Below are 15,595 nucleotides of genomic sequence, written 5' to 3' on the forward strand. Positions count from 1 at the left end.
TCAGTCAACTGGGATATGTTTCTCGCTTGTTTTGCGTCTTGAAAAAAAAAGTATTATTTTTAAAAAACTGACAAGATGTCACATTGTCTGCAAGACCTGTTGCAGCCGTAGGGTGGGACCTGTACTATGTAGCCCTTTCTTTAAAGGATGTGACATTTAATTCATTTATATTTTGTATCACTTCACAGGCCTGTTGCAGAGAAAGAGGAGCCACCCAAAAAGGAGCAATATATTTTTAGAAACAAGAAGGAAGCCATTGAAGCTTTCAAGTGCTTACTCAAGGAGAAGGTACGAACACTGTTTCTTGTTCACAGTTCAGTCATAACGGTTGTCACTTTGGATTTAGTTCAGACCTGAATAGTTTGAGGATTTTTGAGATCTTGATCTTGTCATATAGGAATATTGATGTAAGGGAGGGCTCTTTGAAATGCTTGCAGTTTTAAACCTATTTTTTTTTTTTCGTTCTTGTCTTTGGTGCCAGATTTGAATAACACTGTCATTTAAAAAATTAATGACATTGTGTTTCCTATTGTTCAAACTCAAGAACTCATCCATACTGAGATATTCATAAGTGGTTTGTAGATACTGCAGGGATTTAATGAAAGTTTTTAAATATTCAGCAAAAACATTGTTGTCATCATCACGCAATGCATTTCTCTGTTTGAATTTGTGTCCAGGAGGTTCCTTCCACGGCTAGCTGGGAGAGTGCCATGAAGCTCATCATCAACGACCCTCGCTACGGCGCTCTGAAGCACCTCAATGAGAAGAAACAAGCTTTTAATGAGTACAAGACGCAGCGGGCGAAAGAGGAAAAGGTGAGAAATAGATGGGGTTTGGTACTGGGAGCCGTGACCAGGGTGCTAGAACAAATCTTATTTAATTTTAATGTTACAGAATTGGCTAATACAATTGAATGTGGCGTCGATGGCCTAGTGGTTAGACTTCCAGACTCGTAATTGTGAGGTTGAGGGATCGGGGGTTCGAGACCCGGGCCCGATGTTGTGTCCTTGGGAAAGGCTCTTTACCCAAATTTCCCTGACTTCACCCAGGTGGGAATGGGTACCCGGCCATAAACAGCAAAAGATTTTGTCAGTATGTTATTGTTTTAGCGCCTATAAAGGGCTGCTTGCACTGTATGCTTCCCAGGAAGTTGAGATTGTTTCAGAATGCCCTCAGGTCTGCTGGGGTAATAGTATAGATTGTGAAGCGCATAGAGTTTGCTGTTGAGCGGGGGTTTGCGCTATACAAATGCTATCTATTATTATTAAATTGTTTTAAGTTGGCCTCCCATTGTTGAGGAGAAATGTTGCCATTTTACACAGGTGGACGTCTTATAAAGTGTCATTATAATGTAAAAAATACATGCGAAGGGGGAAATGGCAAGTGGCTGTTGTACAGGTGATTTGTCTTATACAAGTGACCGTCAGAGCAGGTTTGACTGTATTTGTTTTCCTAAAACTGCTCGAGATTTGTTTTGTTCATTTTCGTGTATTATTATTCCTTTGTGAGTAGTGTGACTTATGTATATAGATTAAGAAGAAAAAAAAGAAAATCATAACCCTCCGGGCGGTGCCACTGACTGAAGTGTCTTCAGGCCAATCCCAAAGGGGGGACATTTCTCGTTCTAATGCACAGAATTGTAAATGGGCTGATCCAACAATGTCATGCTCATAACTGTGCCTGAACTACAACAGGGAACTGCTGCTTTTTCTTTCCTAATCCTTACTATTGTCATTTTCCTCTTTGTGCTGTTGAAGCTAGAAAGGTGAGCAGAGTAAGTCTGATTCCCAGTAAAAGGACTTCTCTGTTGACATCCTCTCCTTGACGGTCATATGACCTTATGCAGTTGCGAGCACCGTAAAACCTCTACTAAAACTAAAAATAGAAAATCATGTTCTTTGTTCATCATCTGGCCTCTGAATTAGTGAACCAAGCTCTTCATCATACTAGTATTTTGTTCTTTGAAAAGTGAAAGAAGAATTTTTTAAAAACTATGTTAAAGCATTTTGGTAGTGTGCTCAACTACTGTGCTTTGCTCTGTTCTCTAAACCTTACTTAACTATACCTTTTATTTTTTCTTCTGTGGGAGCATGTTTATGTCCTATGAATATAACTGTTATATTGCATAATATGTTATTGTAATTTCCAGGAAGAGCAGCGTCTGAGGGCTAAACAGGCAAAGGAAGATTTGGAGCAGTTTTTACTACACAATGACAGAATGAACTCCTCCATCAAATACTGGTGAGAAATGATCCCTTTACGTGTGTTTTCTGGTTACTGTATCTTATTAGAGAAAATTTTGCATTATTAAGGGAACTGTGGTGAAAATACAAGGGAGTAATTGGGGATGTCTCTCTCCTACACTTCACCTTTTTGTCAATCTGTCCTTATTCTGACGTGGCTAAGGCTGCACTAAAGCTGATAGTTTTAGACTAAAGTGTCATTGTTTCACAAATTTATGAATTTAAATGATTTTATATGTGAGCAAATGGTGTCAAAGTTGTCGATTGGAAGGGAAGTTCAGAGGCAGAATTATTTTATTGTTATCCTGTTATTTTTCAACATGCAGTTTTAAAACGGCGAGAAGTCAGTTACTTAACACGATTCCATGAAGTTTGGGTTTCTTTTTTCCTTTCAGTTTGTGGGCTTTTGCATTACTACTTCTGCAGTGCAGTGATTTGCTTAAGCACATTGTATTTGTTTTGTACTTGTAGTTCCACATAAGGCAAAGAAAACAAAAGTAAAACTGGAGACTGCTTTGACTAACAAGGGTGTTTATAATCCTGATGGTTTTGGAGAATAGGCAGGTGTTCAAAGAAATATGATGTAGGAAAATTCATCTTCCATGATATGTTGAATTACAGTTATTTAACTTTTTCGTGTGCAATGTAAAATTTTGTATCTCGTAGTACTTTGTTTGTGTAAGGCATTGAATGGATTATTCAGGTTCATTATGTTTTTTTCAGGAAAGCAGATACTATGTTTGGAGAAGATGAAGCCTGGAAGAGTGTCAGTGAGAGGGAGAGGAGAGATCTCTTTGACGATGTGGTGCATCTCATTGCAAAGAAAGAGAAGGTAATTCGATCGTCTTTTACATCGTCTACTGCATGCGAGTGTCTGCACTGTCTTATTTGCTATTGAGTGGATGATTGGTGGATGTTCTGGTTTGGTCTAGTCTTTCTCCTTTCTTTTTGAGTATCAATTTTCAAATTTCTATTTCTTGGCACACAGTTGCTTCTATTGTGCTCTAAAGAACAGGTCAGTGGTAACATTCTGGAATCATTAATATCAGTTTTTTTTAATGAATTGTACTGTGGTCTGAAGATTTTTTTAAACAACAATTTTGCTTTATCTCTATTTCTAATGGTAGTTTTATTATGCTCATAGAGGCTGAAGTGCATGCACTGGTTTTGGGAAAGATTTAAAAAACTGTTGAATTTTTTGTGTTTCTTTTTGTTTTTTGGTTTGTAGCTTTGACATGGATCAGCTTTCAGCTTTGTGTATACTCTGAGTAACCAAAGACATATATTTCATTCATATATGAATTTTTGTATTACATTTCTTTTGTGTGTGTCGTACGGAAATCATTGAGATAAATGCATTTTCTCCACACTGCCCCCTCTCCACCTTCCCCTTACTCTATCCTTTTTTTTCTTCTTTCTCTTGATGACAGGAAGAAGCAAAAGTCCTGCGCAAACGTAACATCAAAGTGTTCACAGAGATCCTCGACAACATGCCCAACCTGACGTTCACGACCACCTGGTCGGAGGCACAGCAAATGTTGCTGGACAACCCTCGCTTCACAGAGGACCCAGACTTGGAGAGTAAGTGAAGGCAAGGGGGCGGGTCCAGGTGGCTGATGGATGGTCTAGTGTGCTGGTGCTCATCTCTAGTTTAGTTTTAGTAGAGGTTTTACTGTGCTTGCATCTGCATAAGGTCATATGAGCGCAAGAAGATTAGAGGTGTTACAAGAGAGTAACAAACATAAAAAGAAGGGGAGATAAGTACGATAGGAAAGAAAAAGCAAACCACACCAGAGCACCCGCCAATCACCCTTATGCTAATTTCTTCCTGAGGAACAGTGGGCAGTATATTTCCATGAAAAAACCCAACAAAACAACTATTTGGCGACTATTAATATTGGCAAAACTGGCTAGGCATTTTTTGCTTGTTTTGGGTGACAATCTTTAGAATTGAACTTACAAATTAAAACTTATATTTGTTCAAATTAGTTATCTTTTATCTATATGTAGCAGTACATGTTAGCTGTCACTGTATGCTGTCCTTTCTAAATTTATTGTCTAAAATTTAATGCTTTCTAGAAAAAGAAAGAAAAGTGACATAAAACTAAATTGTGAGGATGATATGATTATGTCTTAATATCCTGATGTTGTTTTATATATGTTTAAAATAATTATTTACCCATATCATGTGTTTTTTTGTTTTGTTTGGGGGTTCATGTGTTCCTGGAGGAATTAAGTTTGTAGATGCATATAGTTTTTCCTGCCTTTTGCTGTTTCCAGATATGGACAAAGAAGATGCCCTTGTGTGTTTTGAGGACCATATCCGTTTGTTGGAGCAAGAAAATGATGATGAGAAGGAAAGGGAACGGCGTAGGCTGAAAAGAAACCAGAGGAAGAACAGAGAAAGTTTCATTGTGAGTATCGTGTGTCACTGTCTTTTATCAGTGCTGTTTGTGACTAAGGCTGTTTAGTGGAAGCTTTTGTTTTGAAAGCCTTCTTTCTTTCCTTTCTTCTTGATACTTTACATCTTAACATTATATGTGTGTATAAAATATATATTTATTGCATATGAAAGATGAGGTCTTTCGCCCAAAGGAAATGTATTTCCCTCTAATGCTAGAGTGCATAATTTGATTCTTGGGTCACTCTGACCTGGTAACTCTGGTTTTTCTCTTGCTTTTCAGTCTTGGTATGTGGGTTGATAGGCATGAGCTCTGTGTCTTTTTAGATTAAGATGGAAACGTGAGAGGTTTTGTATTATTGACACTTTGACAGTGAAAAATGGAAGAATAACAGACTTGGCTGGGCAACAGTGTGTGTGTTGATATTGATCCACCAGCATATGTTTTTGATTTTTGATGGATGAATGGTTTATTGTGGCTTTATGTTAGCTGAGAAGGCCAACCCGTATCAACCCCGAAACTTTCTGGCAAAGGGGGCTCTGGTGAAGGTTTGGTACCAAGGGGCCTAGCAAACTGGTAATCAATTATAATTTCTGCTAAAAGTAATGAAAGGATTGGTTTATTCGTTGGTCTGATTTTTTTTTCCAGTGTCACTTTTCTTTTAGTTCGTTTCCTAACAAACTTGTTATTACCATGTGAAATTGTTGCTCATTGTTTTTCCAAACAACATCTTTTTCTTCATGCACCCCGGGGCGGTGCTACTGACTGATGTGTCTTTAGGCCATTCCCAAAGGGGGGACATTAACATGTTCTTATGCTCAGTAGAATTGTAAATGGGCTGATTCATCAATGTCATGCTCATAACTGTGCCTGAACTGCATACAGGGAACTGCTACTTTTTCTGTCCTAATTCTTACTATCCTCATTTGTCCTCTACTTCTTTGGTATGTTTGTCTCTCTCTTGTGACCAACTATTTCCAGGGTGCCTTGATTGTCGAAGCAGACTTTGTACTGTTGAAGCTAGAGAGGTGAGCAGAGTAAGCCCTATTCCCTGTATGGACTTTTCTGTTGACATCCACCCCTTGGTGCTCATATGACCTTAGTTGCAAGCACAGTAAAAACTCTACTGAAAGCAAACTAACTTTCTTCATGAAGGTATTGCTGGATGAACTCCACCACCAAGGCAAGCTCAACTCCATGTCCCTGTGGATGGATTTGTTCCCGGTGATCAGCCAGGACATGCGGTTTGGCAGCATGCTCGGGCAGCCCGGCTCTACCCCTCTTGACCTTTTCAAGTTCTACGTCGAAGATCTCAAGTCACGGTTTCACGATGAGAAGAAAGTGGTTAAAGAGATTCTCAAGGTATCGTAATCAACATGATGGATATAGTTTAGTAGAGAAGACAAGTTTATAGGGTCTGCAGATCTTGTCATTTTAATGATCACGTCATGGATCGTCATATTTTCACAATAGCAATAAGTGTGCTGCTTTTTGTATTAATTCTATTCATTTTTATAATCTTATTAATTCCCAAGGCTGCAGTGAAGAAAAATAGTCCAATAGTGCTTAGTGTGGGTGGTGGGAGGAGTCTTGCTGGTAGTTAAATGAGTAATGTTGAATTTAGCAGCCCTGAATGATGAACTTTGTAGTATGGACGTGCTTGTTTTCTCACAAATACTGTCTTTTGTTTATTGCAGGAAAAAGGTTTCTTCATTGAGATTTCTACGACGTATGAGAGTTTCAGCAATGCTATCCTCAGTGACAAACGTTCAAGTAACCTGGACAGTGGAAACATCAAACTCACATACAACAGTGTATGTATCTATGCCTTGCTCATATTTGTTTTGTTGTTTCATGGGAATTAAATTGTCCTTGTATATGATATTGGGGTCATTGTTGTGCATATTTCTGTGGGCAGTGTTAAACGTTGAAAGAAATTTGCTCTGATTAAATATATTCCTCTAAGAAGTTAAGCAAATAACATTCAATTAAAGACTATTTTAATCCCATTGGTCTCGAAATTGATAAATGACTCTTTGTCATTCCTTCATTGTTAAGAGCTGAAGAGATAAGTCGTTTGTAAGCAAACTGCATTGCGTATACTGGTAATGGGTCTTGTCACTCAAGAATTAAAGATAGATAGATTGTGGCAGGCAATTGTTTTGAGACTCCCGACTTATTTGAAAATGCAAGATGTTTATTGGAAAATCATCAGGAAATCTCAAAATGTTAAGTGTAATAGGTCCTTAGATGTCTGATATAAAGATTGCTGCTCATTCCTGCTTCAATTTATGTGTTTCCTTTTCAGCTCTTGGAAAAAGCAGAGGCACGAGAAAAGGAAAGATTGAAGGATGAGGCGAGACGGGTAAGAATAATTTTTTGTTTGCTTTACAATTTAGAGGTGGTATGTGTGATAAATGAGAGGCAAAATTAATTACTTCTCGCAATCCAAAAATGGAGATTTCGTCCGAAAATCGACGACGCTGGGGTCAGATTTATAGATTTTCGATTGATGCCATTTTCTTCAAGTCTACCGTACCAGAGCATGTACTTCAATTTTCATATGTGAATATCTTTCACATATTAGCCTTTAAACTGACCTTTCATTGGTCAAATTGGTAAGAGTTCCACTAATGCCTGTAAAGTTCTTACTGACTGAGAAGAATCTTTCATTCCAGCCTTGACTTGAAATCTTTGCTGATTTTCTGCCAATGTGAGTCATTGGCTAAATGCTGCTATATAAATTGGTAAATTAAAAAAAAGTAAAGTTGTTCCCTCATCCGGTCCGGTCATTGGAGATTGCCTTTTTAGTGAGACAATTCCCTGGACCTTCGGCATATTGTAGTAAGGTGGCCAGTTTCTTTCCACACCGCCTTTACTTCCCCAACTTGAAGTCAGGTATTCATTACTGTTGGGTGGGCAGGAAGAGGCGAAAAAAATCTGTGTCCAAACTGAGGCTCAAATCCAGACTTTCCGCTTCGGAGACGAGTGCAAATTGGTAAATGGTAATGAAAAGTTGTAGGGTGCCATCCTTTTGACTACGCCCTTTGATAGCAGAGACAGGTTGAAACATTGAGTGAACAAGCTAAGTTGTGTGCTCCCCAGAGAGGAGTCATGGCTCTAATAGTATTTGATCCATAGTGGTTGATTGAAAAACAATTTTCAGGGACAAATTTAAGCAATTTTTCAAAGGAAAATCATAATAATCCTCATTTTCTGGTCAGATTGGCTTTCCTCTTATTGTCTTGACCCTACATCAGTTGGCTCAATTTGTCTGCATCAACTTTGTGTGTTTTAAAAAAAAGTAAATCTTGACGTGGTTATCTTTGTTTTGACAAGTTTAGTGGTTGGGTTTTTTTAAAGCTTGCATTAATAGTATAGTGTTTTGATCAGTTTATGTTCTACAGTATATTTATTTGAAGGTTAATTTTCCTACTAGATTGAATGAATGTGTTCCTTGCAGGTCTGTGCTTTCTATTTCAGGCTAACTGTTTTTCTGAATCCCTTTGTATGACTTTCATTTTTTTTTTTTGTGTAGGCTACACTTTTCACCTAAGATTCGCTTGTTGCTTGTGGTTTCCATTTTGACCTGGACAAGGTTGATAGGCACCATTGCAACTTTCAGTAGCACTAATTTTCGTTATCTTTTTTTATATTATTAGGGTTTTATCAGTAGCAGGAAGGTAAATTAATTCCCACTTTTTCTTGTGTTTGTTTAAGGTGGGAAAATTTCAAGCATTTGACTCTTATGCAGTTGCGAGCGCCATAAAACCTACTAAAACTAAAAAAGCATTTGACTGACATCTGTGATCTAGCGGTTAGGTGCTTACCCGTTACATTCAGAAGACAAGTTCAGTTTCAGAGTAGGGAACAATTTTAACTCTTTCCGGATATCGACGCGAGTTCACACCCCATGCGATCGTATCGCTGATATATCAGCAATAATAGGGTGCCTCAGTTTTGTATTGTTTTAACATGATTGGTCATTTATAAGTACTTATTATTGTTATGGAAAACTTGGAATGTGTTTAAGAAACGAAAACATCTAGTTTCACTTTGTCAAAGTGTCATTTTGCCAAAATGAGTGAATTAGTTCTAGCAGTCTTGCTTCAACAAAACGTAATTAGAGTAGAAATATCATAACTCAAACAAAAATTGGAATATTGCTTTCAAATAAAAAGCTGACCTTTCAGAAATTTATGGATTATGCTCTTGGCCTGTATATGATAAGATATCTATGCTGATTTGCTTTCACATGTTTTTTGAGTGTAGTGTAATTTTTTTCCGTCAAAATTTATTTTTCTCATCACCATCACTCATTCTAACCCTTGTAATGCATGCTTATATTCAAAATTAATCCTTTTTTCATGTTGGAATGTATTACTCATTCAATTTCCTTCAATTTGATATATCATATGTTATGTTTTGAGTGATGGTTTGCTTATATGAAGATATTTTGTACATCAACTGTAGCCAAATAGCGCCACAAGTTAATTACGTCTAGATCCCCAAAAAACTAAGTCCGGAAAGAGTTAGTATAAATAATATTGATATTAATATATGGCATTAATTATATAGCGCTCAACCCCGATTAAAGTACACAGGCCCTGAGCACTTTATAATACCATGATAACATAATAATATCAGTACTGGTACATTGTGTTCTGACCAAAAGAAATCTCTCTAAATATTTATCTCGTTAATCTAAAAACAGAAATGATTTTAACGGAATACATCTTTATGATGGGACATTGTTGTATTCCTCTCAGCTGAGGGTGGCCCTGACAGGCAGGCCACCTCATAGATGATCTAAATTGTGTTGATAGAGGCGTAAAACATCTACCAGTGCTGACAATTTTCCCGCGGATCCACGGATTTCCCCTTTTTTTGTTGGTTCCAAAATATTACTACAAAAGTAAGATATGTGTTATATTATTGTAGTTAGTATTAGAGTTCTATGTTGAAATTTCAGGATTGCAACGGGGTTGCTATATTTTCCTCTTTTTTGACTTTTTCTCATTATCAGCACTGATCTACAATTTTACTTTAGGCGTCTTGTTGAATATTGTGTACAGATCTAAGGTAAAGCTACTTTTAGATGTTACCATAGCCTAATGACTGTTATATGTTTCTCTCTTTTCAGCTGAAAAAGTTGGAGTCTGCTTTCAAGAACTTGCTATCAAAACACAATATTGATCTCGACACCAAGTGGGACCATGTATGTACATTTCCTTTGTTGACTTTACTCTTCCTTTGTTTTATCAGCATTTTGGTGGATTTTCACACTACTGATTATTTGTTCAGTCGTGTTGGTTAATTTTAGTGTTGATTTAAATGAAGTGTAGACATTTTTAAAGAATTTAGATGGCCATTGTTTCCATGCCTACTTACTGTTTTAATGCTAAATGTTTACTCTAGATTGAGCTCACAAAGTTTTGTTTTGATGGTTTCAATAAAATCTTTATAGAATCAGCTGTGGTAAACAAAGAAAGCAGACAAATTTTGGTTCAGGATGAGGGCTAGGGGGAAAAAAGGGGGGGGGGGGGGGGGGGGGACTGCAGTTTCCAGTTGGTGAATTGTGAGAAAATTTCTTTTTTAGGGCACAGAATTTGTTGATAGTGTATATTTGGAGGTTTGGCTCTGTTCCATGATTTGTGTACACATTGTTTGGTAACACCTTGTTTTGTATTTACAGATAAGACCAAAACTTGAAGGAGAACAAGCGTTTGAAAGCATCACATTAGAGGCTGAAAGAATCCGCTTGTTCAAAGAACACTTGATAGCCATTGAAGAAAGTTGCTCACATTATCATCCCAAGAAAAAGAAGTCTAAGAAACACAGGTCTCGTCGCTCTAGGTCTAGATCTGAAGTAAGTGTTTCTTTTTCAGATGTTGAGAATTTCAGTCTTGCTTATTGCTCTAGTTTTTCAAGACTTGTGCTTTCCTCAAGTGTTTGGTTGAGTACTCCAAATCAATTGTAATCAATGATTGTTGTTTCTGCCCATGCCAGACAATAAAACATTTATGGTGTACCCTATTATTAAATTTGTAAAGTCTAAACATGAATAGACTCTTTCTTCTCTGCTTAAAGTAGACAGGGAAGTTAAGCAATTGCAAGTTGATATTCCACTCACAGCACTGTTGTTGTTATATTTGCAAACCAATTAGTGCATATGGTAGAGCACATGGGATTCAGGTCATCTGAGCTTATTTATTCTTATACCGTAATTGTATGATCCCCAGAGTGACTCGGAAGACGACAGCCGGCATCGGTCGTCAAAGAAGAAGCGCAGAAAGTCAGAGTCTCGCTCTCCCAGTAGAGGGTCAGACTCTGACAGATCTCGAGGTAGTGCTGTGAACTCTCGTTTGTCCTTTTTTATTGGGTGTTTGTGTAACTGATGGGTAGAGGATGTTACTTGTAGGTCTTTCTTTTTTTTCCTTGTTCCTCGGTAAATTCTGTCACTTTTCTTTCTTTTTTGTTCTCACACTTGTCTGGTCATTACTGGTCAGATTCAGTCTTAGGTATCTGCAAATTTTATCATGTTAATGTGTATTTGTGTGCACTTATTAACGATAAATCATGGTTACGAAATTGGGTATTTAATGTGAAATCATTGCTAGATGACTGTATGTGATGAGCTCCTTCTCTTTTCAGTATAAATTGTTTTCCAGCTGCAGTATTCTGGTAATGCGTGGGTGAAAGTATCTCTGGTAACTCCATTTCTTTCTTATTCTCGGCTGCATAATCCTTTTACATACAGGACCACCATATGATACTGGCAGTGTGTTATTAAGCAGACCAAAGTTCATGCAGAGTATCATAGGATTCTTATGTTCTTACGATATAAGTGGCCATTAAAAAGTTTCTCGTTGGGTGGGTGGATAGTACATGGGCATTCTGGCTTAGTATGCTTTTTTCCTGCTTTTCAATATTGCTGTTGTCCAAATTTTTTTTTGCTTAAAGTTTCCATTGTTGTTCAAACTTGCTGCCAACTTTTTTCTCCACCAGAATATCTGGAAAGTTCTGCTTCTTAAAGTTTCTCTTTCTGTGAAACTCTGTGACTATTACTGTTTAGTTCCCTTCCTTATTGATGGGATGCTATCAGGGTAAAATAGTTTAAAATGTCAATTAGCTCAATTAGAATTTCCTTGAAACTCTGCATGCTCTTGGTCTGCTGGTGTTCTGTGTCTAGACAATGGATTTACACCTGTGTGTTGTAGTCATAGATTTCCTTTTTACCATCCCCACAGGAGATGATGACGACAGGGGAGCCAAGAAACACAAGAAGAAGTCTAAGAAAAAGAAGCACAACTCCCGATCAGTAAGTGCCGTTTGTTTTTCTCAACAGGATCACATTTTTTTTTTCTTTTAAAAGAACTACTGCGATGCTGTACTGTCAGTATAATATGTTGATGACCTCATAACTGTGTATGAACATTTTAAAAAATGACAGTTTGGAAGTGTTTCCTGCATCAGCTAATTCAATATGCTGCGTTTTGGAACCATTTAATAGTGAACTGTGAGGTCTTTTGTATTATATATATTATACGTGTAATTTTTTGCATGCCCTCTGTGCATCTACTTCTATGGTTCTGCTTTTCTCATGGCGGATGCTGAGGTTAAGATACTTTATGTTCTTTGCCTTGGGCTATATGCAAACAAACCACTTACAGCACTGTGGAAGTACGGAAAATTAACGGAGTGCCGTCGAGTCAAATTTATGAATACGACAAGTGACGAATGGCAAATCTTGCACTTTTGAGCATGCGCTCTAAGGTCTGTCTTTGCTTACTAGAGGCCTACTTCCGCCCGCTTTCAGTTTCAGTTCGAGAGTGGCACGAGTTCGTTGGCTTTTACTGCTTTAATATTTAGATCTCGTATCTTTTCTAGATTAAGTCTATGATGTCGTGTGATATTTCTTGGATATATGTGTGCTCTTTGTGAAATTTTGGCGGACTTAGATCTGTGCGTGTCTTGTGTGATGGCAGTTGCGTAACCATTTTCTCTCAAAGATGGCCGTCTGAAAAAGTTCAGTTAAAAAAATTCCTGTGGAGTTAACATCTCTGGCAGCATTGCGCTTTGCTTTGCGTTTACCTTCTTTTAGCATCTCAGCTCTGTTTTTCTTGTCTGTTTTTGGCAAATTATGGGCATTTTTGTGTAAGCTGCAATTCAACATTTTTACTCAGGCATCCCGGTCAGATGGCTCGGACCATGAGAGGGATCGGCGCAGCTCCTCCAAAATCACGAGGAAAAGAAAAGAGTCCCCAGAGCCTCCCCCAGCACCGCCGTCCAAGAGAGACAGGTCCAGCAAGGTAGGTGACGAAGCAGCACATCGTTTGAGTTTGAAAGATCTAAGAATTTACTAGTCTTTTTCTCTTACACCAAACTATCTATGGCGTTACATTCCAGGTACAAACTAACCAAATTGTTGGAAAATCTTTCTTGCAAGTGGCATTTTGTCTCAGGTGGCAAGTGGTGGGACTGGGTATGAGGATTTGTGTCTCAGTGGTCTACAGTAAATAAAAGCTGCTTTACTTTTACTATTTCTCTTTTAGTGCAATATACAGGTACAGAAAATAGAGGGCCATGAGTCTGCTGATAGTAGTCTTACAGAGACATGCAGACTTTTATTTGACTCGTAAAGCCACAACTGTGTGGCATCATTATAGATGTGAGCTGGGTGAAAAGTGTTTTAATGTAAATCAAAGTCGTTTATAAAAACCTATGTCCTTCCTGTGTTCTCTTTGGCAGCCTTTTGAGAAATTAGAGATGTTCTGATTTATTTAGGTTTTATTCCTAGTTCTGTGAAACTTGATTTATAGCAATCTGAATAGTTGAATGTACCAAATTTAGCCGGTCATCATTGCTTTTCCTGTTGTCCAAGGAACTAAAATGTTTACCAGTTTCCAGTTCATGGTTTTTTGTTAACTTCACGATTGCCGGTAGTTCTTAAATGCACTGTAGTAAATTGTACTCAGTGAAGTTGTTTGTTAGTTATTTTATTGATTATTTTCCTTTGCATAGTAATATAAACAAACAACATTTTTTTACACTGTTGCTTCACAAACTTTATTCATTTTGAAGATATAGATTTACCCATGCACAGTATAAAAATAATTTTGATTTTTTTTTAGGCAAGGTTCATTTTTATTTTGTAAAAAGAAAATTTAGTGAGATGAATCAGGACTAAGGCTGATATATTGTTGTGGGTCAACAGAGGTCTGTTGCTAAGGGTTTCTGTTTTGCAGGGGCTGGTTGTAGGTCTTACTTCTTTTCTCTCTGTTACTGTAGGTCGTACTTTTTTTCCTTACACAAACTACACCTTTGTTGTGTTGAGCTTCTCTGCTCTGTACTCAAATACTGTGTGTGTGTGTGTCTTTCAGATTTGAATTATGTATGTGGTTGACGGGTGCTCTGGTGTGGTTTGCTTCTCCTTTCCTATCAAACATCTATCATCTTTATCTTCCCTCCTTTTTTGTGTTTGTTACTCCCTTGTAACACCTCTAATCTTTGGCACTTATATGACCTAATTGTGTTGCAAGTGCCGTAAAACTCTTACCCAAAAAAAAAGATTTAAATTTTGTGTCCAAATTTTTTGATGGTCTATTTTTTATATTTTTTTTAAATTTGAAAAATTTTTCATTTTTGACTCTGCAGCAGCAGACTTCGGCCAGTCATTGGGAGAGTTCGGACAGCGGCATGAGCGAGGCGGAGTTGGAGAACCAGCGCAGGATGTTGCTGCAACAGCTGCAGGATGACGCCTGAGACTACAAGTTCACACTTGTGTACATGGACTCACACATAGGGATATACACATACATAATACATATGGGACACACAAACCGTGGTGGTGCACACTCGCCCCTCCATACATGTAGGTAGGCTCATGTACAGTGATGTGCGAAGGAGCACATATGCATATTCACAAGCACACACGTGCAAACACACACACACACACACACGCACACACACACACACACACACACACACACACTGTGCTCATACACCTGATAGACACACACACAGACTTTCTGACACATGTGAGGCACCCAAGACGCTGATGGTTGTAACACTTTGCGCTGGACTCGGGGCATAAATAGTTATCTGAATACAGCTTGTATGGGTTAGATTTGGGAATGGGTGGGGGATGATTACAGTTCAGTTTGTGTAATGATAGGGTGTATGCTTGCGTGATGATATTTGTTGAATGTTGAAAGTTGCGCTGTGGAGCCTCTTTAATTTAAAAGTTCATATAGTGTTCAGCGTGGATGTTTTTTTAATAAGTTAAGTGTGCTTTTTCTGCCCAACTGTTAAGGCGCGTTATTTGTTTCAGTATGTGTTGCCCAATTCGACCTCGTTTTAATCACCACTTGTAAAAAAACAACAGCTGTCAGTTGTGAACTTTGTATGACTTGAAGTTCATTAAAGAATTGTTCACACCTCCCATGTGTGTGTATTGTTTTTTGTTTTTGTTTTGTATATATATAGCATCAATGGTTACTTATGATGTGTCCTACATGACAAATACGTTTCTTTCCCCCCAAGCTTTGAAGTGAAAACCACCAGCGTTTGTTGTGTAGCGGTCAGGCACTTTTCCTTCACAAGTGGAGGACCCGAGTTCCACTTCCTTGTTGGGGAATTTTTGTGATAGAAGTCCACTTTCTAAATTGACCTGAGTGGGTGATTGGCAGGTGCTCTGGTGTGGTTTTTTCCTTCTTTCCTAACATCTATCATTCTTATCTCTCCTCCTTCTTTTTTGTGTATGTTACTCTCTTGTAACACGTCTATTCTTCAGCACTTATGACCTTGTTATGTTGCAAGTGCGGTAAAACTCTTACTAAAACAAAACATAGAATGACCTATATTGTGTTGACAAGGGCGTAAAAACACTTACATTCGAGAAATCAGAGCACTATCTTCCAAACAGCCTCAGATCTCAATTATTAGAAA

General features: G+C 37.9%; 1 protein-coding gene across 2 annotated transcripts in view; it reads left to right on the top strand.

Annotated features, from left to right (window-relative positions):
* LOC101861520 (pre-mRNA-processing factor 40 homolog A) overlaps positions 1 to 15,089 on the top strand; it is a 29,162-nt gene extending 14,073 nt beyond the window's left edge. For both annotated transcript variants that reach the window (XM_005102190.2, XM_035970754.1), the window contains exons 10-24: positions 189 to 288; positions 678 to 815; positions 2,150 to 2,241; positions 2,967 to 3,075; positions 3,674 to 3,824; positions 4,524 to 4,657; positions 5,801 to 6,007; positions 6,343 to 6,459; positions 6,954 to 7,010; positions 9,789 to 9,863; positions 10,341 to 10,514; positions 10,888 to 10,990; positions 11,896 to 11,966; positions 12,832 to 12,957; positions 14,303 to 15,089. In XM_005102190.2, the coding sequence (XP_005102247.1) occupies positions 189 to 288; positions 678 to 815; positions 2,150 to 2,241; positions 2,967 to 3,075; positions 3,674 to 3,824; positions 4,524 to 4,657; positions 5,801 to 6,007; positions 6,343 to 6,459; positions 6,954 to 7,010; positions 9,789 to 9,863; positions 10,341 to 10,514; positions 10,888 to 10,990; positions 11,896 to 11,966; positions 12,832 to 12,957; positions 14,303 to 14,410 (1,762 nt within the window). In that variant the 3' untranslated portion in view covers positions 14,411 to 15,089. The remainder of the gene's footprint in view (positions 1 to 188; positions 289 to 677; positions 816 to 2,149; positions 2,242 to 2,966; positions 3,076 to 3,673; positions 3,825 to 4,523; positions 4,658 to 5,800; positions 6,008 to 6,342; positions 6,460 to 6,953; positions 7,011 to 9,788; positions 9,864 to 10,340; positions 10,515 to 10,887; positions 10,991 to 11,895; positions 11,967 to 12,831; positions 12,958 to 14,302) is intronic.
* Positions 15,090 to 15,595: the final 506 nt, after the last annotated feature.

This window comes from Aplysia californica, unplaced genomic scaffold (assembly GCF_000002075.1).
Source record: "Aplysia californica isolate F4 #8 unplaced genomic scaffold, AplCal3.0 scaffold00316, whole genome shotgun sequence".
Classification (NCBI taxonomy): domain Eukaryota; kingdom Metazoa; phylum Mollusca; class Gastropoda; order Aplysiida; family Aplysiidae; genus Aplysia; species Aplysia californica.